Genomic DNA, 27380 nt, shown 5'->3' on the forward strand with positions numbered 1-27380 from the left:
TAGGTTTAATAATTATTTTATTTATAAATTTCCACCAACTCTTACCAGTCATATTATTCTGGATATTACAGATGGATTATATAACAGTATTATGTTCTTCTGTACAAAAATTAGGGGAAAGAAGAGAAAAAATGAATAGACAGCATCAGGATGACGTCTTAAAGTGCAGTGTACACATTTGCAGTGTGATACTCTGTAAGCACACAGGCCGACTAGCTAAAGCTGACTCTTGTCCAATCGCCATCCAGCTGCATGACCTTGGGCAAGTCACTTCCGTTTTCTCACTTTTAAATTACCTATCACCTGACAGAATTCTCTACCTCATGGAGTCAATTGGCTGCATGCAAAAATACCTTGAAAAAGACCATGCACTTGAAGTGTGAAATGTCATTATTGTAAAGGGCTTTATTTATTAATGGCCTTCCTCTTTGTAGAGTTATACTATTCGTATTTCAGTAAATGTCATTTGTTTGCAAAATGATCCTTTTAAAAGGAATCTTAGGCATAAATCTTACTGACAATCTGGTATGATTCTCAAGCCACTGTCTCAACTCGTAGCAACAGGATATGACAAACATACATATAATCACCCTAAGTTCTAATTAATAACTAATAAAATGAAATGGCTTATTACTTCTTCAAAATATAATAATCCAAGAGTAATGAGGTCAAACTGAGAAAAAACCCAGCGCAGCTTGCGTAAGTGATTTAAAATACAAGTGATAAGTGTAGTGACTTACAACCAGTTTTCACCTAAACTAAAGCTTATTTCTGTAGAAAAACATCAAGAGACAATCACTAAAAATCAAATTCCCTATGATTTCCTAGAAATTAAATTTCTGAGATTTTGTTTCTGAAAAATTGCTTCTTTAGCAAAACATTTAGCACAGACTATCTAAACCTCAAATCAGTGTTGCAGCTAGACAGTAAGGTCCTTCCACCAAATTTTTTAGAAAGAGTCATGTTGCTTTTAATTGCAAAATGTGTATCTCCAGGGCCTCAAAATTCAAGGGACAACCTAGGTGATATTTATAACGATAAAAAGGGAAGACCTCGGCATGCAGAGTAGAACTACAAAATCACGACTATCTGGCAAACCGATCTCTATTTGTATATTTATAGGGTCCAGCTCACATGATTACTACAAGTTTTTTGGAACCTTGGAGGACGAGGAAAATCATCTGCGAATATTTCTTCCTGACTTATCAAGCACAGGACCATTAACGCAGCCTCCATGCTATTACTCCTCTGTCAGTTCCTTAGAACTTCTTAGCCTTTGGGGACTCTAAGTCTTGGACGGAACTGTTCAGGGAGTGGTTAGATATATGCAGAGAGGATTATGCTTTATAAATGTTCTCGGTTTATCGAAGTGAAAAGACAAGTATTACACATGCTGAAAACGGGAGCATAAGGTTTGTGAGAGATGCCAACTATTTGGGTACCAATTAGAAAGTATCTTCATCTGACTCAATATCACTCTTGGGTTTGGTAAGTCTTTCCAGTTCTTCTCCATCCTAAAAGGAAACACGAAATCAGTAATTAATTAAAACAAAACTAGAAATGTAGCATTTTTAATGATTACTAACAAATTATAGGTTTTATTTCATTAAACTATAATTTGGTCAAGTGAAATTAAATAAACACAAGTTCTTGAAAGTTAATTTTAGATGTATAATGAGATGGTGAAAACTTGAAATGCTCCTCAGCACTTCAATTTCAAACTTATCATGAGCACAGTAAGCAGCACCCTCTGCTGGTCTTGACAGGAAATGATTAAAGATTGGAGAGAGAGGTATCAACTAGGCCTTGTTGCCTAAATTAATTTTCTTTTACCTAAGAAGTAGGGCAAGCAGTGTTATCAGACCACTAAAAAAGAACACAGGACTTTTGAATTTATACTGTGGCTGAGATCAGGGCATTTGGGACCCAAGGCTCTAATTTTTTCATCTTAAGAACCTGTTGCACCACCATTTCCGAAGTATTACCAAGGGAAGCTCTGTCATGAACTCTAACAAGAAACAGATTAATTTTCCCAAAGAGTGAAATATTCATTGTGTGAAGTATTTCATATTTTGTGTGTTCTTGAAAACTGTAAATCTAAAGCTAATAGAGGTGTCTATTTCATCTTTTATAACATATATCTTACTCCTGACTTCAATCTCCAAAAGACCATTATTAATTTGCTAATAAGATGACTGATGGACCCTCCTAAAACAATTATAAGCAAACTCGCACAAAACTACTTATTCAGACTAACCGCATAAGTATTCTTCTAGAAAATGTTCTTCTCTTACGTTTAGAGATCCTTTTGAAAATCACCTTCTTAGCGAGATAAACAAGGCCTGCACTTCTGGTACACTGTGGTTTATGAATAACTATGGGAAAACTAAGGAGCCAGGCATTCTACTTACATTTAACAAGACTTCCTAATGTTGAAGACCAACTTTTCTGACAAATGAGGCTTATTTTCCCAACTATGGTGGGTTGGAAAGAGTAATGGACTAGAAGTCAGACCTCACGGGTTTAGCACCAGTTCCTCCACTTACTGTCCGTAGACCATTTACCTCTCCAAGTCTGTTCCTTCACTTGTGAAATGTGGGAGACTGGGCCAGACAACCTGAGGCACCCTCCAGCTCAGTAACTCCATAATGTTCTGATACCTTCAATGCATGACATTGTTGAGACTTGGATTTATAGTTTTTCTTGACACCTGACAGCATTATCATGAGCCCTTGCTCACATAAGAAGTCCAATGAATGTTTGTTGGATGACTTTTAAAAGTCACAGAGATCTGATACCTCCTTTGATAAATCAGCACTTGTATAACCATGCTTTGAATTTGGGAAGAACAGGCAAAAAGCAGCATCCTCACAAACTTACCCCACTGGAGCGCTCCCAAAGACTGCTACTTAGATCTCGGATCCTTTCTTGCCTAGGTGCATATTCCAGACCTTGAGGCTTGCTGGCTTTATAAATAAATATGGACAGAAGAACAGATGGGGCTTCTAAGAAAAACTCCAGGGAGGGCCTGAAGTCAAAGACCAGGACGGACACTGTTGTGATGATGACAGTGGTGACCTGGGCCATCAAAACATGGAACATGTTATCCAAGAACTTCAGAATAAAGGCCACTGAGAGGCCCTGGAATGCAGTTACAAAAATAAGGGCTACTGAAAATGCATTGTGCCCATAAAAAAACCCACAGTTCTTAATCTGATCACGGTTACTGCTCTGGAGGCCCAGGGTCAGTCCATTAAAAAGAACACCAAAGAAATAGAGTTTGCTGTTCTGTATGAAGATGCTTTCAGTGAGCTGGTTCCCCTCCTTCAATATCTTTTCATTATAGATATTGGCCATTGAAGAAACAAAACACTGCACTATAATAAGCACATGGCCCAAGCCAAGACGGATGTGACTGAAAACCCTGGCTGTGGTGTTCCACTTAGCTTCAGAAAAAGTCCACTTCTTTGCTGTGCAATTGTCTTTTCTGGGACACTCACTTCTGAAAAGAAGGCAGGAATTGGATGGGCTGAAGAAGGCATCGTGATGGAATCCATGTCCTGCCAGGTTATGCTGTGAAGTTTTAGTCCCGGCGGTCAGGGCCACAATAGACAGAAACAGAATCAGGAGGGAAGCCCACTGTATCCAGGTTACATGCCTCCTGTTCAAAGATGAAAAACAAGACTTTACTACTGTTTTTCTTCCCTCCTCCCATATCAACTGTTTCTCCTGAAAACTCAGGTTCTTGAGTACTTGGTTGAATGAACTGCAGCCAGTTTTTGCTAGTGTTTCCAATTCAAGCTCAAAATCCATTGGTGCTTCTGCTCCTTAAACTTGACATTTTTATTTACTTTTATAGTAACTGTCCCGTAAGGCCATTCAGTCATTTCTCCTCACAGTAAGTTTCCTTTTAACCTGGAGGTTTAACTAAGCCCCCTTTCTACCTCCAGAGCTGATCTTTTTATCTCACTACAAAGTAAGTATTCTCAACCTGGTTCCCATGAACCAGAATGTGATGAGCTTCAGAAATCTGCGAATCCTTGCAGTGGGTGCCACATCTTCTATAGAGGTAATTCCTGGCCTTTCCCCAACCACCAGGGCACCCTTCAAAGCTTTGTCAAATTTCAAATGTATTTATGACCCAAAAAAGATAAGGAGGAAGCTGGTTCCTGGATTAGAGCCTAATCATAAAGCATTTTACAGCAATCCACTGTTTGATAAGGCAAGGAAAAGTTATTTTTAGTGTTTCGGTCTACAAAGTCCTAACAATTCCTTATTTTGTCAAACAACAAACTTGTGAGATATAGAAGACATTATTATTATTCCATTTTGCAGATTCATTCAGTTCAATAGCCATCTCATAAACAGCTAATATGTGCCAGGCAATCTGGGGAGATAAAAAAGACTTGATCTCCATCCTCAAGGAATTTACACTTTAACAGAGAGAGCACCACGAAACTAAATGATGACAATATAATGTGTGACAAGTGATACAGGGAACAACTGACATACACTGAAGAAGAAACACTAGAGTCTGTAAACAATCAGGTATCGCTTCAAAGAAATGACACGAGCTCAAAGATGAAAAATAAACTGGAGTTTGCCATGTGAAAAGGAAGCTGGTGACATACCTAGGCAGAGGGGAGAGTATGCAAACGCAACGAGAATGTACAATGTTGACTAACGAAAGAGCAGCTGCTGACTCAGGCTGGGCTAGACAGAGAGGCCTCTCAGGGGAACAGAATCTTCAAGCCTGCAGATCAATTAGTCAGGCGAAGAAGAGGGACACCACGAAGAGAATAATACAAGCAATGGCAGAAGTGTAATGCAACAGGAGAGAATCAGAACTTACAAGAATTTTGGAGCATTTACTGAGCACCTACTAATGGGTTAGGCAATTCCTGTTCTCATGGAGGAAATAGTGTTCTGAGAGGTTAACTGACTTCCCTAGGTCATGCATTTATGAAAGAGCAAGGAAGGGATCTGAGCCATGGTTTTACACGTCTTCCTTCTGGACCACTGCACCACTTAAGTGTAATTCTGAGTTCCCAGCATGCACATAGAAAGATGTGTCTGATTGCACCAATGCTTCCATGGAGTTTCACACTACGAAACTGCTACATGCACAGACCAGCCTAGATAGTAGACACCTGTGCACACTATCATATGCTTATCGCGTAGATACTTTCAAATAACCAGATCTAGCACAGAGTGATGGGGCTAGCATAGCCATGTGCCATGAGGTCAGGAACCGTGAACTAGTCACGTAAATTTCCGATGGTGCAGCTGGTATACATCAGGTGGTAGGGAGCAAAGTCAATGGAAGCAGAAAAGACAGAGATGAAGAACGGGTGCCCAATTTATAAAGATCATTATATAACCAATTACTGCATATCAACACAAACGAGGCAACGATATAATCTCTAGTTCCTTAGAAGTTTTCAATTCTCACAGCTATAGATTTTCCACTAATACTGACGTTGAGAAAAAAGCATCCAAGGAAACAAAGCCTTAAACAAGCTACATAGTACCTATTGCAAATAATTACTCATTCAAGGTAATGTTCTAGGGAAGGTAAAAATTATTAAGGATTAGGCTGAAAATAGTAGATGTTTGGCCAAAAAAACCCCCAAAAACCAAAAAAAAGCATAACAAATTATCCTGTGAGGTTAGGATCTGAACTCTTACAAATGTTGACGGATTGTACATGGAAGAGTTTGCTCCTCAGTTTGGTGAATGCAACAGTAGAAATTCACTTAACTGATGTCCATGGCCCCAGGAAAACATTCACATTCATGCTCAGAGCTGAACACCTGCAGCTAGAAGGCGGCCCCACCGGCAGGCCTCTGCTCCTAGTGAACTGTCTGCTCACAGAGTCTATGTTTCTAAACGGGTTTTCACAAGGTAATCTCATTATTGGAATCAAATGTTTTAATAATTACATAAATGATAACTTACGAATGAAAGAAAAGGATTGCTATTTTTATGAAAACTAAGTTGAATGCTTAGGAAGACTAGTTAAAGGCAAATCACTCACAAGATAAAAAACTGCCTTTGAATCAGGTATAGGTGAGCTAATTTTAACATTAGAGAATGAATAATAAAAATCTAGGAGAAGCTACTTTAAAAGTATTTTTCAAGGACTTACTCTACTTTAAAGAAAGTGAACCCAGAAATCACGGATGATGTATAATCAATGTAACTTCAAGCAAGAAAGAAGCCAAAGAACTCCAATCAGCAAATTTTATACCTACTCAAGGAAAAGGCCTCAGCTCTTCATCAAAAGAATGCTGCAGAGGTGATGTCGGCATCGTGGTGGAGTGAATTGTTCCCTTTGCCACTTCCCTTTAAGTTACAACCAAGCAGACATCCACTGACCAACAAGGGACTCTGCACAGCACACCAGGACCCCTGAGAGATCCATGCATCTATACATCCGAAGGGGGGCAGACCGGCCCTCCTGGAGGCAGTGGAACTAGGAAGCACTGCTGGGTGGGAATGTAAATTGGTGTAGCCACTATGGAAAACAATATGGAGATTTCTCAGAAAATTAAAAATAGAAATACTGTATGATCCAGCTATTCCACTTCTGGGTTTTATCCAAAGAACACAGAAACACTAATTCAAAAAGATATATACACCCCTATGTTCATTGCAGCATTATTTACAATAGCCAAGACTTGGAAGCAACCTAGGTATCCCTCAACATATGAATGGATAAGGATAAAGAAGATGTGTATGTGTTTGTGAGTGTGTGTACATATATATATGGAATACTACTCAGCCATAACAGCAAACCAGTAAGGCTTTGACGCAGAACGTCTGCCATCAGTTTCCACTTTGAACCAGTGGCTATATCTCAAAGAACATATCTATACATTCACATGGGGTTTCTCTAGGAAAGAGAAGAAGACATATGGATGGTGACATTTTTCTTTTTCCCACTTTCAAATTCTTCTAAGTAATTCTTGCATTAGTCACTGGACTATTTTATTGCCACGAGCAAAAAAATCATCAAATGATTTGCAGAAAGTAGATTACTTAAATAGGGAAAAACAGACAAGCAACATACACTACCAACAACAAAAAGATCAAAGGAGAACAAAATTAAATTCACTTTAAAATGTAATAGATAACTCTTAAAAGATTCTCATAAAAGACAGTATTAGATTTATTATATTATTTTAGTTCTATGAAGAGTAGCTTCGGTGTTGATTTGTGAATCAGTCAAATTAAGACTCGCTCTGGGAGCTAAGTTAGTGCTTGAGGAAATAATAAAAATGGAGTGATTTTACCGTCTTTTTAACATAACTAACTTCCAAAGATTCAAAACAGTGAGATATCAACAACAAAGCAAACATATGTCTTAGAATCAATATTACTGTTCTGAATATTGAGGTAAAATACGTGAAAAAGTTTTGAACTTTAGTTCATAACAATGTTAATTATTATTAAAACTAGCAATAGGGGCCAGCACAGTGGCGTAGTGGTTAGGTTCTCGCACTCTGCTTTGGTGGCCTGGGGTTCACAGGTTGGGACCTACATACCACTCATCAAGCCATGCTGTGGTGACATCCTACATACCAAGTGGAAGAAAACTGGCAACAGATGTTAGCTCAGGGCCAATCTTCCTCAACAAAAGTAAAAAAGCAGAAAACCCTAGCAATAATACAATTAATATTGCAATTAATAGTATTACAAGCAAACATTTAAAGTTTACAGTATAAATAGATTTGGATTTGGTTACACTAAGAATTAACTTTCTTAATCTGAACAGTTTAAATGCTTAAAAATTTTACAGTCATCTTTGCCCAAGGCATTGGCATGCTCAGCTGGACAGGGGCAGCTCATTTTGAGTTGGTCCCTCTGCCCCTAGGCCTGCCCACCCCAGACATCCCTCCTTTCCAGTCAAGGGAGCCACCCAAAAATGCAAAATGCTCAGAGGCTGTGGGATGCGGGCACGTATCGGCTTGGGACAAATCTATTGATGAATGGGGACAATAACTGCACCTGCCTCCCGGAGTCACTGTGGGTTAAGCTGAAAGAGTGGAGAAAGGCCCTCAGCTTGCGCTTGGCCCTGAGGAGTCCTTAGTGTTTTCCTGTCCCTGCCTGGTGAAGAACCTCCCCTGCCCTGTTGCCTACGAGCACTCAGGCCAGCACTGGGCAGGGCCTTGCTGAGTGGCCCCTCACCTCGGCCGCACAGGCATGGCTCATGCTCTGGAGTGAGTTAAAGGAAAAGCAAAGAAACAACTACAGGCACAACCAGAGCTACTGGCCAATTTTAAGTCAGGCAATACATACTTTCTAGCTTCTCTTTGGTAAATTCAGTTTTAAATTGATGTAATTTTGTCATAATACTTATGTATTATATAACTTAAGCATAATACCATGTGTGCTCATAAACCGCCATTTCACAGGAAAAAAATTTACTTAAGAAAATATGTTTCTGAGACTCTTTTTTGAAACTCCCTTATTAAATAGCCTTTTATTGTGTGTCAGAGCCAATTTTTTCCTTCATGGAAGTGCATCTCTAATTTTATCACAAAAATCAACATAAAGATATTATTGCTTACATGTATTTTCTCAGAAGCCAACTTTTTATCCTACAAAGTGACTTTCATGCTGATTTTAAAGACTTCACAATGTTTTGGAACAGCATTCTTTAAGTTGCTAGTTGAATTATTTTCACAATTCATAAATAAAATGAAGAATATGATACAAAAGCAAATTCCAGTGCACTCTAACATTTCAACTGGACGAGATGTAATGTTCATTTTTTCCCATCTCTCACATCAGCCATTAAATTAAAGTTTTCTCGTGGTAGAGAAAATCTTTCAAGAATTCTATATAATTTATGTACTGAATGCATCATGTATGCAACAAATATTTACTGAGTGCCTATGTACCAAACCATTCATCCTTTTGTACACACAAATCATCGAAGAACACGCTATGACATAGCACATTGAGAAATAAGAAATTAAAAAGAGAAAGTGAATGTAAAATTAAAAAAAAAAACCAATCACAACAAATAAAACAAGAAGTTAATTTTATTTTTATCATCATCATCATTACGAAAAGTTAAACTGGAGTTAAGCACCCAGATCCCATATCAGCTCAGGACACCATGGCCTCTGCTTTGCAGCACAGCCTGTCTACTTCAAAATGTTTATTTTACTCAAAGGTCGTCCTGGAGATAGGAAAGACTGGTGATAGCTTTGGAAAAGTTTAAAAGTCTATCATTCTGATTAATTGTAATATTGACTAGATTCCTTATGCAAATCCTCTGCCAGTTAGAGCTTACATCACGTATTTATCTCAAGTAGTTTAATAAAGAATTTGCCACTCTTTACCATCTCCAAACTCCAAACAGCAAACGTATTAATCTTAGGAACTTCTTGGTTCCCTGTTAGTGTACAGAGATTATGCAAAAAAAAAAAAAAAGCCTCATGAATTCTTTATTGAAAACCTGGCACTAAAAATTAGAATAATAATAACCCAGGCAATTATATTTCTTTATTGAGCTGCTAAGAAAAAACATTTCAAATATCAAATTGCAGAGGGTTTAGACAGGCTAGCACTGGAGCTGCCTTCCAGATAGGTAAACAACTCGCCCAATACATAGAGCCAGCTAGGAATCAAATCCTGGCCTTGGGACTCGGAGCGTTCGGTGCTCTGGGCATATCACCTGAAACAAGGCTGTGCCGTTCTCAAGTATGATATACGCTTTCATAACGAGTTACTTACTTCAGCACTATCCTGAATAGAAGAGCTGTTGTTATAATGCTAAAATTTGAGAAGATAACAGCCATGGCCTAGAAAGAAAAAGAAGATAGTGTTACAATCCAAACAAAGACTGACCTCAGAAATCTCCCAGCTTCGTGGTTTATCTGACAAAAAAGGCTTTTTGGTCAAAAACCAGAGGGGTTATTAGGGCAGCTATTTCACTAAAGTATTATTAAATTCCATTTTTATTGCTTGTTGAATTTATGCAGATATGATCAAATTATTGTACAGCCTTTGAAAAATGTGTTGAAATTCAGCAAATGCCTGTGTAAATAATCTGTGTGTGCAGATCTGGAAATATTTACAAACTCTAAAGGATTAGGTCTAGAAATAACGTTTACCATGCTTTTAAAATATACTTTTTCAAGCTCTCACAGTGCTTTACAGCCTTTTAATACTGCTTCTATGGGTAGAGAGAAGACACGTATTGCCAGGCCCATTTACATACTAAGAAAGCTGAGGCGCAGGTTTCTAGGCATCTTTACCATTCCAGGAATGGAATCAATTTTCCTGGTTGAACCATAGTGACTCAATACCAGTGATTCCCTTCTAAACTCATGTTTGACAGCTCTTTATTCACATTGCTCTAAACACTTAGAAGGGTGTCAGCCAGATTTTTATACAGGTTTGTTTTTGTGAATTCAGTCAGATTTCACATGAGAGTAGTACTCTGAACGTGTGTATGTATGTTCTGGCCCAGAAAGTAGGAAATTTTATCAGAGCTCCCCATAACTGGATCTGACAACATTAATAATTTTTAAAAACAAATCCTACTGATTTAGTTCACCCTGCCCTTCTTTTTGCTGTCACTTTAAGCTGATTAAATCCCAAAGATTACCAACAGTCTATTATAACCAGCAAATATGGCTAATCTGCAGCTGAATTAAAGAAATAAGAGTAAATCCAATAAAAACTAGCAAAAATTCCAAGAACACAACATTGCTGTTTTTCTATTCAATTTTTATGGGAACCACTATTTTAAGGTTTTCTCAGCGTCCTTCTCTGTAACTCCCAGTTAGGAAACAAAGAGTAGGGAAGTGGTAGGTCTGTCAGTCACCACAATGACAGGGCAAACGCACCTAACCAGGCGGCCTGGATGGCCTGATGGATTCTGAAAACTCTTTCCATGCAACAGTATAGAGCAAACAAAATACCAGAGCTGTGCCCCAAAACTTCCATGCATCGTTATTTCCAACTAGACCTGGGCACAGCAATACACGGAAAATGCCATGTAATTTATTTGGTAATATATGTGGTTGTACACAATCAGGAAGGAAGAGCAGAGCAATAAGCTGGAAGAACAGGAAATTGCAGTCTTGCTTTGGCACAGAGGATGTAGAAAAGGGATACAAATTTAGAGCTGATTTGTTGGATACCAATAAAATACAACAAATATATACTTATTGAACATGATAATTATGTCATTGGGTACAGGAATTCTCAGATCTGAAAAACAAAGTGGAAGCAAGAATTTAGGCGAGAACACATTTTAGATGGGATGAATATTACTAACAGCACAGATCACAGAGCTGAAAGGAACCTCAGGTAATCACCTGGCCCAGGCCTCTGCCTTCAGGCTGGTATGGTAACATGATTCTATCTTACAGATGGGCAACTGACACTTAGAGCAGTTGGGGCTTGCTAGTTACACAGCTTCTGAATGAGGCAAAAGAATCAAACTCCTGTTTTCTCCCATACTGCTCTAGTGATCCCTTCTTTCCATCCCACGCTCAAACTGATTTGGCTATATTTAAGAGGTTTCAGATACACTAAACCAATAAAATCCTATTTATAATCAAAACGCCTGAATTTATTCTTTAAAGAAACTTAAAACACATTTTGGCAACAATGGCAACAGAAATCTTCATTTTACAGAATATTAGGGAAAAATACACACGTGACCCAAACTGAGTAATAGGTAAAAGCAGAAGGCCAAATTTTAATTCTGATTATTACTGGCTCTCTAAGCTGGCATGGAGGATGCCAAGAGAGATGAGAAATATTGCTCATATTATCAGCTATAGATAACATTTAAAGTTGGGAGGATATAATCTCCATCCTTGAAGAACTTGTTAGTTAAATGATAGGACTAACAAAAAAAAAAAATCATACAAATAGAATACATACAAACTACATTAAAGTGAGTGTAAGAAAGAGTGGTGCACTGAGTAATAATTTTCTGAGTTATTCATGGAACTCTGCTTAGAGGTCCTGGGTGCTGAGATTAATATTAGAGGTTGGTGACCATAGGATGGCTCAGAAAATAGACTGATGAAGGTTACACAAAGAGAGATGGCTCCAGATTCGCTGCCCAGGGAGCAACTCCCGCAGAACAGTCCACACAGTTTAATACAGTGATCTATAGCAGTGAGAGAATCTGGCAAGCAGATTGGTCAGTAGGCAGATGATCTGGTCAAACCTTGGGAAGGCCAGGAAGGGCACTCAGAAACTAACGACGCCAAGGAAAACGATAAAAAAAAGAGAAAGATTAGTTCTGAGATTCATTTCTCTGTGTTTTTCCAATGCTATTTTCTTTGTCATATTTACTTACAGGCTGAAGATAGGAAAGAACATAGAAGACAATCAAATTATCCAGGAAATAAAGAAAGGCAGGAACGGACCACTTCATGAAATTGGAGAACTCCTTCCAGGAAGCACATCTCAAGCTTCTACTTTGATGATCTTCTAAGGAAAGAAATACACCAGTAAACAAATGATCTTCATGAGAATCACCATACTTTTAGAGAAAGTAAATTGTGTCTGACTTCTGATACAATTCTTTAAAAGACGCTTTATGAACTTGCTTCCATAAGTGATTATTAGCCTTAAGAAATCAAAGACAATACAGGATTTCATTACTGTCTTTCTTCAATCGACCACTGTGCCTCATCACTGACAATCAGCAACACCTTAGGAATAGAGATTTTCCTAATTCCTGTTAACTTGAGATAGAAGTGTCACTTAAGGCAACTCAGGATACTTACCGTTTTTCTTACTACTTGGAGAGCCTAATGCCAAGGGAGAGATCAACAAGCTAAAATACGTAGAAAAAAATCAAGCGTTCATGCTGGGATGTTTTTCCTCCCGGGGAGGGATCAGGAAAGGGAGATACTAGGTGAAAATTTATATACATGTCAGAGTAGAGAAAATTAACTTTTACTAATCCTAATATGAGTTAATACTCCATCTCTAGACTTCCAAAAACTTGGGAGGTACCATAACAGACAGAATACAAAATAAAAAAGAAAAGACAGAAAATGATTTAAGCCCTATAAATAACGCATGAATTTCATGAGATTAAGAAATGTATTCCACTAACTAGAAACGGCACAGATTGAAACACTTGAGTATGAAAAGACATCTTCTTGGGCAAACCTTTAATACTCTAAATTCTGTTTACCTCATGTGGGGAGGCAGGTCAAAGGAGCAGAGAGCTAAGGCTCAATAAATGGGAAACTAAGGTGGAGAATTAATAAATACGAAGAGCCACAAAGGCTAGATACTTCAGATGTGAGGGAGGATTAGTATCCCTATTTGACAATTAATGAAACTGGAGCTTAGAAACGTTAAAATGATCTGCCCCAGAATTCAGTCTCTCTGTATTACTGTCTCGATTGCATTATGCTGCCTCCCCTGAAGGAAATGGGGACTGTTCTGCAATATGCTACATATCAAGTCAGACAGTGGTAATTAAGAAAATCCTGAATGTGAATAAAAACTCACTGCGCGACCCATTGCAAAAACAAGTCATGAGACAGAGCAACAGACAGGAGGCTAAGAGACATGGGCTGGAGTCCCGGCTCTGCCCCCTCCCATCAGCCTGCAGAGCACTTTCTCTTTGAGCCTGCTTCTCCAACTGTAGAATATGGCTAATCACACTTCTGTTTGCATCTTAGCGTCCTCACGTATAAAATTAATAGGCTAGACTAAGTGATATAAAACGTTCATTCCAGTTCTAACAGTTTTTGATTCTGTGACTTTTATCAAGTATATAGTACCATTTCAAGACTCACCGTTCTTGATAACCCAGAATGACACAATTGCACAGAAAACTAGCTTTACCAGCTCCGAACACACATTGACAGTAGTTGGAAGATAATCGTATTTGTTCTCTGAAATGTAAGAGAAACGTTTCTTTACTATAAGTTTTGTTCCATTTAATGCTTATACATAGCTAGCCCTGATGGTCTAGTGGTTAACATAAATTGTTCTCATCACCGCAGCCCAGGTTCATTTCCTGGTCAGGGAACCACATCACTCATCTGTTGGTTGTCACATTGTGGTAGCTGCATGTTGCTGTGATGCTGAAAGCTATGCCACCAGTACTTCAAATACCGGCAGGGTCACCCATGGTGGGCAGGTTTCAGTGGAGCTTTCAGACTCAGACCAGGAAGAAGGACCTGGCTACCCACTTCCGGAAAAACTGGCCATGAAAACCCTATGAATAGCAGCAGAGCACTGTCTGATATGGCACCGCAAGTTGAGAGGATGGTGCAGAAAGATTGGGCAGGGTTCCGCTCTGATTTGCACAGGGTCGCCAGAGTAGAATTGACTCAATGGCAATAACAACGATCAACACTTACATACAGTTAATAATTTACAGCTGTTTTTAAACTTAAAAGCTGGATTTTAATACTGGTTTTATTAAACTTCATCGTGTTGGCTTTGCTATTTTGCACTTTTGAATCAATTCACCTAATGTATTAGCTTTCCCTACCCCATTCAGCATTTTATTCTCCTTGAATTTGATAAACATGCCTCTCATGTTTTCATCCAAGCTGCTGGTACATATGTTGAGGTGCCTAGGGTTATGGGCAAAGAAAGCTTTGTGGCATGGCATAAGAGACGCCTTCTACATTGATCATTAATTACCACTCAGAGCCTGACTCATTAAAAAGCTATGAATTTACCTGGCTGAACTATTACCTAGCTCATGGTTCCTCTTGTGTGACTTGTTTGCCTTGTTAAAATGAAGGTACTCCCTGCCTGCGATGTTTCCTTAACTCAGAGCTTTCCTGTCTGCTTCACACCATCGCATGCATAGAAACAATATTTGTTTGGCACTCCGGGATAAATGGTACATCAGGGTAAAAGAAGGCCACTTGAGGCAAGAGGTAAGTGGCCCAGGGCCCTGGCTACCTCTAGGGCCAAGAGAAAATACGCTGACACATCCAAACGCATTGACAAGTTGGCAAGCTACATCCTAACTCACAAGTCAATCTAATTAGGCAGTGAGGTTTGCTGAGCACACCTTGGTCTTAGCTGTTACCTGTTTCCTAAATGCTTACAAACAACTTACTCCATATTTTTGCCAAGGACAAACATAAACTTGATTAGGTTCTATTCTGAGGAGTGCCTTTTTCCCTCCTTTTGAAAATATTTGCTTGTTTCCCTTGGTCATCATATTAAAAACCAAAACTGGCCAAGTACAGACGAAAAATGCCAACTCAACATTCTTTCTACCCAGAACACCCTTCCTCTTTTCTGTGGTTTCCCCTGACCTTCTCAACTGAAGCACAATCAATTGTTTATTCATCTCTGATCCTGTAACACTACCTATAAACCTCTGTAACAGTACTTGTCACAGTGTATTACAGTTCTTTTTCACACGTATGTCTTACCTTAGAATGTAAGCTCCTTACGAGAAAGGGATCATGTCAGTCATCTTCACAGACCCAGCAGGTAAGTGTTCTGCATGCAGTAGGCACTTAATAAACGTCTACCTGAATTCAATTATTTGCCTGTTAAACTTTCTCCATCATTCGAAGCCCAGCTAAAATGTCTCCTTCTTCGTTTTCTGAGCTTAAAGCTAGACTGAAATCACACTCTGTTAACTTCCAATAATATTTTGCATTGATCTCTACCATGATACACACATGAGTGAACAAGCACACACAAGAACTGGGGTAGGGGCCTTCAGATTACAACTCTCAACCTCTTGTCACTGCTCTTTAACTCATTCTTGCTTTTATTGTTTTTCCTCATATTTCCGTCATGGGTGATCCCAAACTGTGTCTCAGCATCATGTGGGACCTCCTTCCACTCACCTTCTACCCAGACACACACCCCTTATCTACATCACATCCATCCTTACTGGGTCCCCTTTAGTCCCAAAGAAAGGGGCCACGGCCCCAGTATTCACCCATTCTCCCCTTTAAAGCCCACCCTTCTCTTCAGGGACTTTGTTCCAGTAAGTATTTTCTCTAGCTTCAGCAGATCACCATTATCTTTCACTATATAAACTGGCTTCCTCTCCTTGGCCTATAAATACGCTTAAAACTTTCCCATCTGAAAAATAAAATATAAGATCCTACCCCTCCAACTACCACACCTTCTCCTTCTCTCCTTAAAACAGTGTCAACATTCATTATCTCCATTTTACCCACTTTCCCTTCAAGTCTTGTCCCCAAGCAATCTGGTTTCTGCAATCAACACTGTACTCAACCTACCTACTCTGACATTAACAAATATCTCCTAATTACTAATTCCAAAAGGCATGTATTAATCCTTATCTTATAACGCTGCAATTCCCTCTCAGTCTTCAAACTCATTCTTTCTCTTCTACAAGTGACATACATTTAGTTCCCTCATCTAACAACCCTTCTTGGAGTCCTTCTGAGCGTCAGCATGACTATGAAATCTTGGCATTCCTCAGAGTCCTGATCTTGGCTTGTTTTCTCATTCTGTGTGCTTACCCTGATTAGCCCTCTGCTCCTAGGGTTTCAAATGTCAATTTAATATTAACGTCTCCAAATCTGTACTCTGGAACATTTAATGCTCACTAAACACACCCTTATGAATAACTACCTCCTATTCATTCATTTAATTGGCATTTCCCTCACATATGTGATGTGCTAGACACTGCAGGACATTGCACTGAACAAGGGGACAGCTCCTGGCCTCATGGAAGGTATGTAGCTAAAACTGCAATCTCTCTGAACTCTATCTAACCTGCTCTTCCTCCTAAGTCTCCATCTCAGCTGAGAACATCATCAATCCACTTCTTACTCCAAACCAGAAACCTCTGAACTATCCAATATTTCATCTCCTTTTTAATCTCTACATTCAATATAGTCTCCAAGTCCTATCTTTTCTATGTTTATTTCTTGAATCTACCCTTCTTCTCTATTTCTACTTCCAGAGCCTTGGTTAGTCTTCATCATCTGTGGCTTGAATTTGCAATAAGCCCCTAACTAGCTACCCTGCTTCCAGTCTCTTCCCCTTTAGTCCATCCTCCATCCAGCTATCATAAAAGTCTTTCTCATTTTACCCTCCTGTTCATAATCCTTCAAGTATTCCTTATCCCCCAGACTCTAGGCCCAGAGAATAAAGTCCCAGCTCCTCAGATGGCATATGAAGTCCTTAACTATCAGTATTACCTCCCTCTCCTCCAAGCCCTTCAGCTTTGTGCCAATTCTGAACTATATGGTCTCACAATCCATCCTGCTTTTTTATGCATCTCTTCATTTTTATAGGTTGTTGCCTCTGTTTTGAAAAGCCTGCCCATCTTGTCTTCTTGTGCATCAACCGTCACCTCATCAGGGAAGTGTTCCCTGATCCCTTCCCACTCCACATCATCCTCTGCCAGACAGAATATATCACATTCTACTCTCAACAATCTCTGCACCTTTGGTGTAGAACTGCATTTATTATACTGTTATTTTCGTGATGTACTTACATGTATGTTTCTCCTAATAACCTGTGAGTTCTTGAGAACAAAGTCTATGTCTTTTGCACTTTGAATCCTGTTACAAACACTTAGTCTAGTGCCTGGCAGAAAAACGTTAACTGAAGTAGAGACTTATATACACATCTGAGCCCCAAGCAGACCATTAAGGGTCATGCCGTGAAGATCTTATGTGACCTCAATAACTAGTGAGAAGTTCTCAGTACAGTTTTGTTGAATTAAATCGTTTAAATACAAATTCTTACATTAAAGAAAAACAAGATTTCTTGAGCACATATTTATAGCTAATAATCTGTACTGTCACATTGATACAGCAATTAAGATATGACCTCATAAATGCCAGGTGACCAAATATATCCTCCTGTCTCCTTCAAAATAAGTTATAATTATACATATTGCTATGGGCCCAGAAACACTGTTGTGTTGTGCTGTTGACTGAAGCAATAGTCAGATGTTATGATCTGTTCTATAAAGGGTTTGATTCTGTACTTGACTGACCCAAATTTCACTCAGCACGAAAATTTTTTCTTGCTAAGGATCAAAGGTTGAAGAATCAAATTTAAACATTCTTTATCATTCCCATGAAGCCAGTGCTTAAAGGGTATTATCACCATTTTATACACAAGGAAACCAAAAACAGGAGAGAGAATGTGTGATTAGATGGAAATGCTGCATACATATTCCAAGTCTTAACTTACCTTCATTGGCTGAATATTTTACCAGCAGGATGCGACTTGAGCTTAAAGCAATGAATACGGCCCCTAGCAGGAATGTATACATCGTTGACAGGGAGCTTAATAGGGGATGACCACAGCACTTACTTTCCATTCCACTGCTTTTTAATTGCCTTAAAGAGAAGAACAGTTCATGAGCAAACCTGCTGGCAGATTAAGCATAATGCAAATACCATTGATTTCTGAAGAAGACAAAAAGGAATTTTTAGAAGTCTGGCTATGGCTATATCAGAACCAAGAAAGTTGAGAAGTAAAGAGAAGCTATGGGGAAAGGAAACGAAAGGAGTCAAAATTTGATAGGAAGGGAAATTCCAATGGCAGAAAAGGAAAGGCCAGATTAGAACTGCTGCCAAAGGCAGCAAGTGAGCCACTGACACTTTGGGACAGCAGAATTCTGCAAAAAAGCAATTCTTTAACTTTCACTCTTATTAGCAACTTAACTCTAGAAGAAGAGAATTTCAGATTTGTATTGTTCTCCTCAGTGGCAGCTCTTCCCTAAGAAGAGGAAAAACAGCTTACTGGGAAAGATTTCCTTACAATAATGACCTAAATGGAAATATCTGCAACAATGCTGTTAATTTATACTGAACTAGTGTTAGAAGTAGACGAGAATTTAGAAATCAATGACCCTAAGGCCCTCTTTTGATGTGTTGAAGACACTACACAGTGCTCACGATTATTTTGCCGGTAAGATGCGACTTGAGCTTAAAGCAATGAATATGGCCCCTAGCAGAAATGCATATTATTCATAGTCTAGGCCGGGTAAGTAACTTGCCCAAAGCTTCTCAGTGCAGGAATAGCGCACAGGAGTGCCTGGAAGATCGGTGAGAGATGGGCTTGAAAGGCCAACACCGACTGCCGAACCGGGCAAGCGCACAGAGGCCAAAGCCACACCTCCCCTACAAGGCAGCGTTCCCTCCACCTGCAGGGAAAGCCTTCTTGTCACACATGCGCAGTGGGGCTCTCTGGCACGCCCTCGCCTCACACGCACGCGCACTCCTTTGCCAGCGGGCACGGTTACCTCACTCCCTCCGTAGAGCTTCTAAAGGAAGAGCGTACATCCTAGAGCTGAGACAGTAGCCGTCTAGCTCCGCAGCAGCAGCAGTAGTAGCTTTTAGGGTCCATAGGCGGGAAGGCTATGGGAAGGAGAGAAAAGCGAAAAAGCCTCCGTCCCGGAGCCTTCTATTCCAGAACAAAAAGCACACTAAGAACCCGACTGGGAGAGAGAGCGGGCGTGGTGCCCATTGCGCAGCCGCACTCAGTGTTACACTTCCGGAGGGAGGGGCGAAGCGGCCTGATCCCGCCCCTTCGCGGCCTTTCTCGCGTCACGTGTTGGGAGAGTCCTGTGTCACGTGAGGCCCAGGTGGCGGCCGAGCTACGGCAAGAGAGTGAGAGAAGGAAGGGGAAGCCGGAAGGGGCGCGAGTGCGGCAAGAGGGAGAAGACAGCTCCGGAGAGGGCGAGAGCTGCGCGTGCGCCCGCTTCTCCGCCAGCCCTCCCCTCGGCCTCGCCGCCTCCCTCGCGGCCAGGTGACAGCTGGGCCCGGGCCGCCGCGCGCTGCCGGGGGCGCGAGGAGCGCGCTCTGCCCTCGCGCGCGGCGCCGGCCGCCCCTCCCCCTCGTCCCATCCGTCCCGTCGCGTCCCGTCCCCTCGAGTCAACCGGCCGGGTGCCGATAAGAGTCGGCGGGAGCGGGGACATTTTCTGCCTCCCGGGCCCTGTCCCGGCTGCCCTTCCCACCCGGTCGCGGGGCCGGCCGCTCCTCCGGCCCCAGGATGCAGAATGTGATTAACACGGTGAAGGGAAAGGCACTGGAAGTGGCTGAGTACCTGACCCCGGTCCTCAAGGTAAGCCGGGCCGGGTTTGCCAGGGGCCGTCAGGCGCACCCTCCACTCGGCAGGGATGAACCGGCGCCGGGGAGGCTCGGTGTTCTCGGGCGGGGAGAGGTGGAGGAAGCGGGTGAGAGTGGGACGCAGGAAAGGTGCAGCCCCCACCTGAGGGCTCACCTGGCGGTTCTCAGGGCTTTCTGGCCCTTAGGGTAGACTTGAAGCGTCTTATGCGAACTCCTGTCTCCATCCGTCGGAACTCGGCGCATCTGGGTGCGTCGAGTTGAAAGGTGGTCCTCAGCTAAGTGGATTTGAGAAGGTGACATCCTAATATCGGAAGTCTTTTGAACTTTTTAAACAAGGATTTTATCTTTAAAAAAAATGAAATCAGTGTTTGGTACTAGAATGACATGTCACTTTTTTTCTTTCAGATTTCATAGTAAGTCCTTTATAATTAGGAGTTTGAAATTGTAACTTGTGATTGAGGTCCCAGCTTGTTAGATTTCAGAGGAACAAGGTGAAACTTGCGTCATCATCTCTATCAGTACCATTGAACCCAGCTAACAGGCAAAAACTCCCTTTCCCAAGTCCTTAAAATAGCCCAAACTAGTTGTTAAGCTTGGACTTCAGTGATAATAAGGAGCAGCTTGACCCTCCTAGATATAAATGGGTTTTTTACATTGTCAGTAATACAGCATTTTTAAAGTAAAAATCGTGACACATTAGCTGTTACAGCAGTGACTTTTTTCAAAGATGAGTTTCCAGAAGTGCATTCAAGTTTAATTTTATAGCTCGTTGAGAGTAAATTGTTTGTTGTCACTCTGTTTTTCCTTTCTGAAAAGCAAGCAGGGATAGTGAATACCGAGTTCTTGTTAGTGTTTTTTTAAGAGAAGAAATTAAAATTTTTTTTAAAGCTTTCAATTAAAGCTACAAATCTTAGTGTGGGGATGAAATATTCTTGGGAATGGTTGGTCCTCTGTATTCAAGAAGTTATTCTGGTGTGCCAAGAAGAATAGTGGACAGGTTTACTTTGCTCTCTTTCCATGACAAAGGGAAATATTAGTCCTCTGCTTTTTTAATGTTTATTTTTAAGACTGATCTTAAAATGATACTTTGTTGGGCCAAGTTAGGGAAAAAAGTCAGGCAGGTTTGTAAATGAGAATTCCAACTCTTGCTGTGCTTAAATTTGTTTATGGCGAAACCCATCTTAAGATTATTCAGTCGCTTTGAAATTGAAAATAATTTTGACATTTGATTCAAAGGATTCTTTTGCATATTATCTCATTTTTTCAGAAACATGTCTACCTAAAAATACAGGATTTAAATAATACATGATTGTTACAAGTTTTTTAGTTTTAGGGAGAGAGGAGCAAGAGAAAAAGAATTCCCAAATTAAATATAAAACTGCTATTTTATTGGCCAGTTATATTTTATTGAACTTACAGGATTATGTTTTGAGGGATCATTTTACTTGTTCACCAACTGAAAAGAAAGTGTTAGCTTCTCCATATGCATTTGTCACTGTGTATTTTTAGTAATAAGGAAAGCAGAATTAATGACCCTTCCTGCGCCTCTCTGTGCACACTGTTGGTTTACAGAGAGAATCCTTGTGGTTTCCTACGAGACATGAGAAGGCAAGGAGAAAAAACTTAAGTCCCTGGGAGAGAAATAGTGACTTCTCCCAACAAGTGAAAGTTAAGAAAAATCATGGTTTGGGAGATTTATGTACAGTAAAGCTGAAGTCCTTATGATGGATGGCCTTCAAGCCTCTACTTGATTGGCTCAGGGCTCTACCTCATCTACTCTGTCCCTTGCTCTCTTTTGCTTAAGCCAGTCTGACCTCTTTGTTATCCCATGAAGTGCTTTCTTGCCTCGGGTTTTTGCCTTTGCCCTTCTCTCTGCCTGAAATGCTCTCCCCCCAGACAGCCTTGTGGCTGGTTCCTCTCCTTGAGGTCTCTGCTCTAGTCACCTGTTGATGCAGTCTTTGTTCTCTTACCATCCTGTTTGAAATAGCCCTCTCTCCTCCACCACTGACCAGTCTCCTCTCTGCTTCATTTTTCTTCCTGGTATTCATTACCATTTGGCTTTTCTCCCTCCACTACAGTTTAACTATGAGGACAAGGATGAGTTTGGTCTATTTTGTTCACTCTTATCCTCATTACCTCAAATAGTGCCTGGCACATAGTAATTATTTGGTAAATATTTGTTGAATGAATAATATTCATAAATGAATTTACCAAAAAGTCTTACATACAACTTAAAATTTATAAAAATTTGGTAAATAACATCTTTGCTTTAGAGAAGAGAATATTGTACCAATATCTTATTGGAGATGAGAATAATGGGAAAGTATTAAATGATTGATGACTTCTAGATTTGATTTCTAATATTGATTTAAATGAGACATAGGCTGAATTGTAAGGTCTAAACAGCTTTAAGACATTTTTACTATTCTGTAAGATAAAGGTATTTGGTCATTCCACAGAATCATTGTAAAGCCTAATGTTTGTATAAACCTTTGAGTGTTTTTCCAGAGAGTTTTGTTCTTTTATAGCACTGACCAAAGTGCATTGTAATTATTTTCATGTCAGTTTCCTCCATTAGACTTGTATATTTCTTGAGGTTCAGGTACCAGTGATAAATTGTTTTTCTACATGTGTTCTGTTGCCTAGAAAGGTGACAGGCAAATAGTTACCCACAAACATTTTTTAAATGAAAGTGAAAGACAGTATAATAGTGTTACTCTTTTTAATCTCTTTAGGAATCAAAGTTTAAGGAAACAGGTGTTATCACCCCAGAAGAGGTGAGTGTTGAAGATACTCTGAAGCTATTATGTTTTACAATTATCTTAAACAGAGTGGCTTTTTTGCTTTTTAAGAAAACATCTTGAATTTCAATCTTGATTTGGGTAAAATTAGATTCTGTTGACTATATTAGCAATTTTATGGGGATTTCTTCTTCCCATAGAATAGAAGAAAATGTAACTTCCTCTCGATTTGCCACTTCTCTTATTTCTCTGTAGTTCCTCTTGGTTTCGAAATGAGGGTGGGAGAGGGAATGGAAAAGATGTCAGTGGTCATAAGATTTCCCTCATATTTGAGCTGCACAGTGGGCTCTGAGGTGTTTGCTGGGTTTTGCCTCTGTGTACACCAAACATGAATCTTCACGGCTTTCCGTTTGGAAACTTCAGCTCACTGTTTTCTCTCAGTGTTCAGCTTCAATATTTTATTGCTACATACTACTTAACACTGATTTTTTTCACCATTCTTTCACTTCTCCTGTTAACCAAGTAATGTTGAATCTGCTTAATGCTGAAAATAATGGCTGTTTTATAGGCCAGTTGTGTTTTATTGAACTTTTAACATAGAATTATGTTTTGAGGAATCATTTTACTTGTTCACCAAATCTATATAATGGAAGTGTTCTCTGTCCTTTAGATAGTTTATTTAGTTATCCTTTGAGAAATAAATACTAGTCCAAAAATCTTTTTAGACTGCAGTTTTATGAATAGTTATGGTTGCATCAGGATTATTTTTTTCATTTTAATAAATGGCAAATAATTTATTTATGTTTCACTTTAACTCTTATTAAAAGCATCACTCATTGGCAGTAAAACTTTTACTCATTGTTTTGAAAGAAACATTTTGAAATGAGCCATATTGTATGATCTGGCTGTTACTGTAAATTCCAAGACCTCAAGCCAGAGAAGTAACTGATCTTTCACTTTTCAGTTGTGATGGAATCTCTTCAGTCCCGAATCCTTGTGAGTTCTAAGAATGATGTACCGAACTGATCTTTTTCTCTAAAATTGTCTTTATTTTTACTAAAGACACATGGTGGTGTCAGTGCAAATAATCCATAATCAATCTATAAATCAAAATAGGGGTGAGTTTATTATGAGCCAGATCTGAGGATTATCCCGGGGCCTGCCTTCCCCAAGGAAGGAAGGGCATCAAAGAAGTGGAGTGTACAGTGTGGTTATATACCATCTTGGAACAAAGAGCATACGTTACATATGACAGGAGCGTCCCTTTTAGAATTGTCACAAGATGCTTAGCTGGCACAGCAGGTCAGTGGTCAGCAGGTCAGTGGTCACAAGGTGAGCACAGTGGGTCACTAGTTAATCCTTAGTTTCCAGGAAGAGATGCTTATCCTCAAAGAAATGCTGATATAGGGGGAAGCTACATCCCTATCTTTAGGGGTATCTTTCTTGACTTTGGGACATAGGAAATGTTTAAAGCAGATGTACAATGCATGCTCAGTAGGCAATGTCAGGCCCTTTTGGAAAAACAAGATTGCGCTCAATTAGTTTTAAACTAAATGGCTTCCTCATGTACTCCAGTACATCCTATTGCTTTTCATTTCTTTATCAGTGGTATGGAAAGAACCTAGAAGACCAGCCTTCTAAACCCATTTCTTTAACTTCTTTTATTCTGTTGCGGGCAAATCGATGAAGCTCTTTAGGCATAGACCTCGTGTTTCCTCATCTATAAAATGACAGATTTTGGCTTGACATTCTCTAAAGAACCCATTCTACCTTAGACATCATGAGTTTAATACTGTGAATGCCAAATAAAACTAAGTTTTGATCTTAAGGATATCATTAATGTTCTTGCCAACTGAAGGTGTAATTTAGACATGGCTCTTGAAACAGTATCTGAAATCAAGAGTAGAGATGAAAGTTTACTGTTCTTCTTGTGCTCTTTGGCTTTATCTCTCTATGTGAAGATGACTAATTGGTAAATAGATAGTTGGAGTTAGAGATGCAAGTCTGTGGTCATTGGATAGAATTAAGCTAACTGTTTTAAAACAGCTACTAATCCTAGAATGAATAACTGTTACACTTAATTGCGTCATGAAGTGGTTTATGAATTTTCCCCCTTTGTAAACAACGCAAGGTGAAACTAGCTCAGCTGGATACTAACCACATAATGCTGGATTGGGATAGAGCACAATTACAGGATTAAGTTAGATTAGAATGAGTCTGGAGGAGGAAAATGAGAAGACATAATTTGCTTTGGATAAATATTATGCTGAGTTCATCAGTTCATTAGTTTTATGTTACTGTTTCTGGGCTTCTGGCTGTCAGCCCCCCAGGTATCTTTTTGTTTTCCTTGAGCGGTGTGGAAGTATTATGTTTAAAAAGAGGGACAGGCATTACCTAATGTAGTATTGTCTGACTAAAAATACTTTGGTGTACAATGTGTGTGACTTGATTAAGTAGAGTACTAGTAATAGAGGGTAGTTTGAGGGATAAATCTATTCACTAAAATATTAATATTTGAGGCTGGCCCCTGGCCTGGTGATTAAGTGTGGCACGCTCCGCTTTTGTGGCCCAGGTTTGGTTTCTGGGTGCGGACCTGCAGCACTCATCAGCAGCCATGCCATGGTGGTGGCCCACATAGAAAATAGAGAAAGATTGGCACAAACATTAGCTCAGGGCAAATTTTCCTCAAGCCAAAAGAAGAGGAAAGATTGGCAACAGATGTTAGCTTAGGGTGAGTCTTCCTCAGCAAAAAAAATGTATGTATGTATATTGATTTTATCTTGGAGTTATTCAGTATTACTTAATATTTAATCACTAAGAGAAAGCTACTGCAAGCAATATTGAGAATTTAGAAATTTGAAACTTAGATTTTATTTCATTTGAGCATATGAAGCATGTAACGATGCCATTGCGAATGAGGGCAGATGTACACATGTACTGATTATCAGTGCAGTTTATGTTCTTTTATAGTTTTCCTTACCTTCTAGTGTTTTTGTTATTTTTTTAATAGATGCCACCAGAGGTGCCATGGAATAAAATATCACAGTCTTATAACCTCAAGGCAATATCATTAAAGAATTTTTTAATTTTTATTGTTTTGCTTGCATTTGATTAAATTAATACTCGTGTGGTGGTGATGAATTAGTTCCTGAGAGCCACATAGTTAAATGTAAGCACCTGGTTGCAGTGACCCAAAATGCTTAAACCTTGAGGAAGAGAGTATTGTTTTCATTTGGGTTTTTTGTCTTTACCTGACCAGTTTAAATAATAAAAAGATTTGTTGAAATAAAAGAACAGAAACATTCATGAAGTTGCTATTGGGGGGAATATGCTGCCAAATCTTATCTCGTTAATGTATCTTAAAAGAAGTTACTCTCAGAATTCTTATTTTAGAGAGTTTTACTCAAATTAGAGTATTGTGTATAGACCTCCTTCTCTCAGAAAGACCTTGGAAGATGGAAGACGTTGTAATTTTTTGCTGTGTAGTCAACCCTTGTTGGTGATTTGAAGTTGGAGCTGTTGTGAAATAGAGTCCTTGGGAAAGTATGTGCAGACAGTGCTCCAGTCGGGACGCTGCGGTTGTGCGGAACAGACTTTCATTTTCTGCTCTAAGAATAAGCAGGATTGCCGTCTTGCAGTAAGATCAGCTCGTGTTCATGGGTGATGGAAATTCTCAGAAGCTTAAACTGTTTCTCCTGAGTCTGTTTTTTATTTCTGAAGAAAACCGAAACCTTGTACAGTGTTCAGCTTGCCTAGAAAGTCCAAGGTTTGTTAGAGGAGGCACTTTCTTAATTGTCTTGATGTTTTCCAAAAAAATCAAAAGTTTCTAAGTTTTCCCCATTCATTGTTTTGGCACTACATTTCTCACTTTTGTTAATGATTCCTTTAAGAGCATGAAAAAGCTTTCAAAATTGGCTCTTACCTAAATTTAAAAAGAAAAAAAAAAAGAGGAAGAAGAAATGTGCACTGTGATGTAATAAACTATGCTTGCATCATAGACCTGTATCTGTTTAGTAATTTTTTCAAAGATTTTCATTGAGTTTTCAGCTGCTAGCAAGAATCTCTCTACATTTTATTTATCCATAAAATGATTTTTGAAATTTGAAATGCTGTAGTGTTACCCTTATTTATTTCATGATTCTGTATGCTTTTGGCATTATTTAATCCAGTGATTAAAATTGAATTAAAAAATAAATAACACTCAATATTTTTTTCTTCCAAAATTAATTTGAATTTTTATGGATGTTAAAAATTTTGCATAGTATTCAAAAATAAGTTCTGGCTGAGAGAGCAAGTTTGGGGCTGTTTGCAGTTTAATTGATTTTTGCGTGTAAAGGTTACATGGGATGATCACTTTGGTATTTTGCCACCTTAAATTCAGTGATGTTCAATTTTTCTTTTTCCTTTTTTTCATATTCTTTTTAAATCCTGAATAGTTTGTGGCAGCTGGAGATCACTTAGTCCATCACTGTCCAACATGGCAATGGTAAGTTATCTTGAGTGCGAAAGAGAAAATTTGTAAAAGGTATCACTTGATAGTTATGGCAGTTTACAAAATAGGTTAGTGCATGAAAATTAGAACTAC

At 39.3% G+C, this 27380-nt stretch overlaps 2 protein-coding genes across 9 annotated transcripts in view; one reads left to right on the forward strand and one right to left on the reverse strand.

Moving 5' to 3' along the window:
- SLC35A5 (solute carrier family 35 member A5) lies at positions 1-19481 on the reverse strand. 6 transcript variants are annotated; one of them, XM_070581977.1, is made up of 8 exons: positions 19229-19368; positions 18172-18320; positions 15408-15509; positions 13800-13898; positions 12338-12468; positions 9748-9815; positions 2881-3661; positions 1-1514 (listed from the first exon to the last, which is right to left on the reverse strand). In XM_070581977.1, the coding sequence occupies exons 5-8, from the start codon at positions 12413-12415 to the stop codon at positions 1446-1448; spliced, it is 996 nt and encodes a 331-aa protein (XP_070438078.1). In that variant the 5' UTR covers positions 12416-12468; positions 13800-13898; positions 15408-15509; positions 18172-18320; positions 19229-19368; the 3' UTR covers positions 1-1445. The 6 variants fall into 6 exon arrangements, with proteins under 6 accessions (XP_070438078.1, XP_070438077.1, XP_008528390.1 ...); XM_070581976.1 differs by having other exon boundaries at positions 12338-12471; XM_008530168.2 differs by lacking the exon at positions 15408-15509 and having other exon boundaries at positions 12338-12471; positions 19229-19481.
- ATG3 (autophagy related 3) overlaps positions 19241-27380 on the forward strand; it is a 27108-nt gene continuing 18968 nt past the window's right edge. For 2 of the 3 annotated variants that reach the window (XM_008530198.2, XM_070581978.1), the window contains exons 1-3: positions 19796-20049; positions 22790-22831; positions 27232-27281. In XM_008530198.2, the coding sequence (XP_008528420.1) occupies positions 19978-20049; positions 22790-22831; positions 27232-27281 (164 nt within the window). In that variant the 5' untranslated portion in view covers positions 19796-19977. Of the gene's footprint in view, positions 20050-22789; positions 22832-27231; positions 27282-27380 lie in introns of all 3 variants that reach the window. The other variant, XM_008530206.2, reaches the window with a different exon arrangement.

This window comes from Equus przewalskii, chromosome 18 (genome assembly GCF_037783145.1).
Source record: "Equus przewalskii isolate Varuska chromosome 18, EquPr2, whole genome shotgun sequence".
In the NCBI taxonomy this organism is placed as follows: domain Eukaryota; kingdom Metazoa; phylum Chordata; class Mammalia; order Perissodactyla; family Equidae; genus Equus; species Equus przewalskii.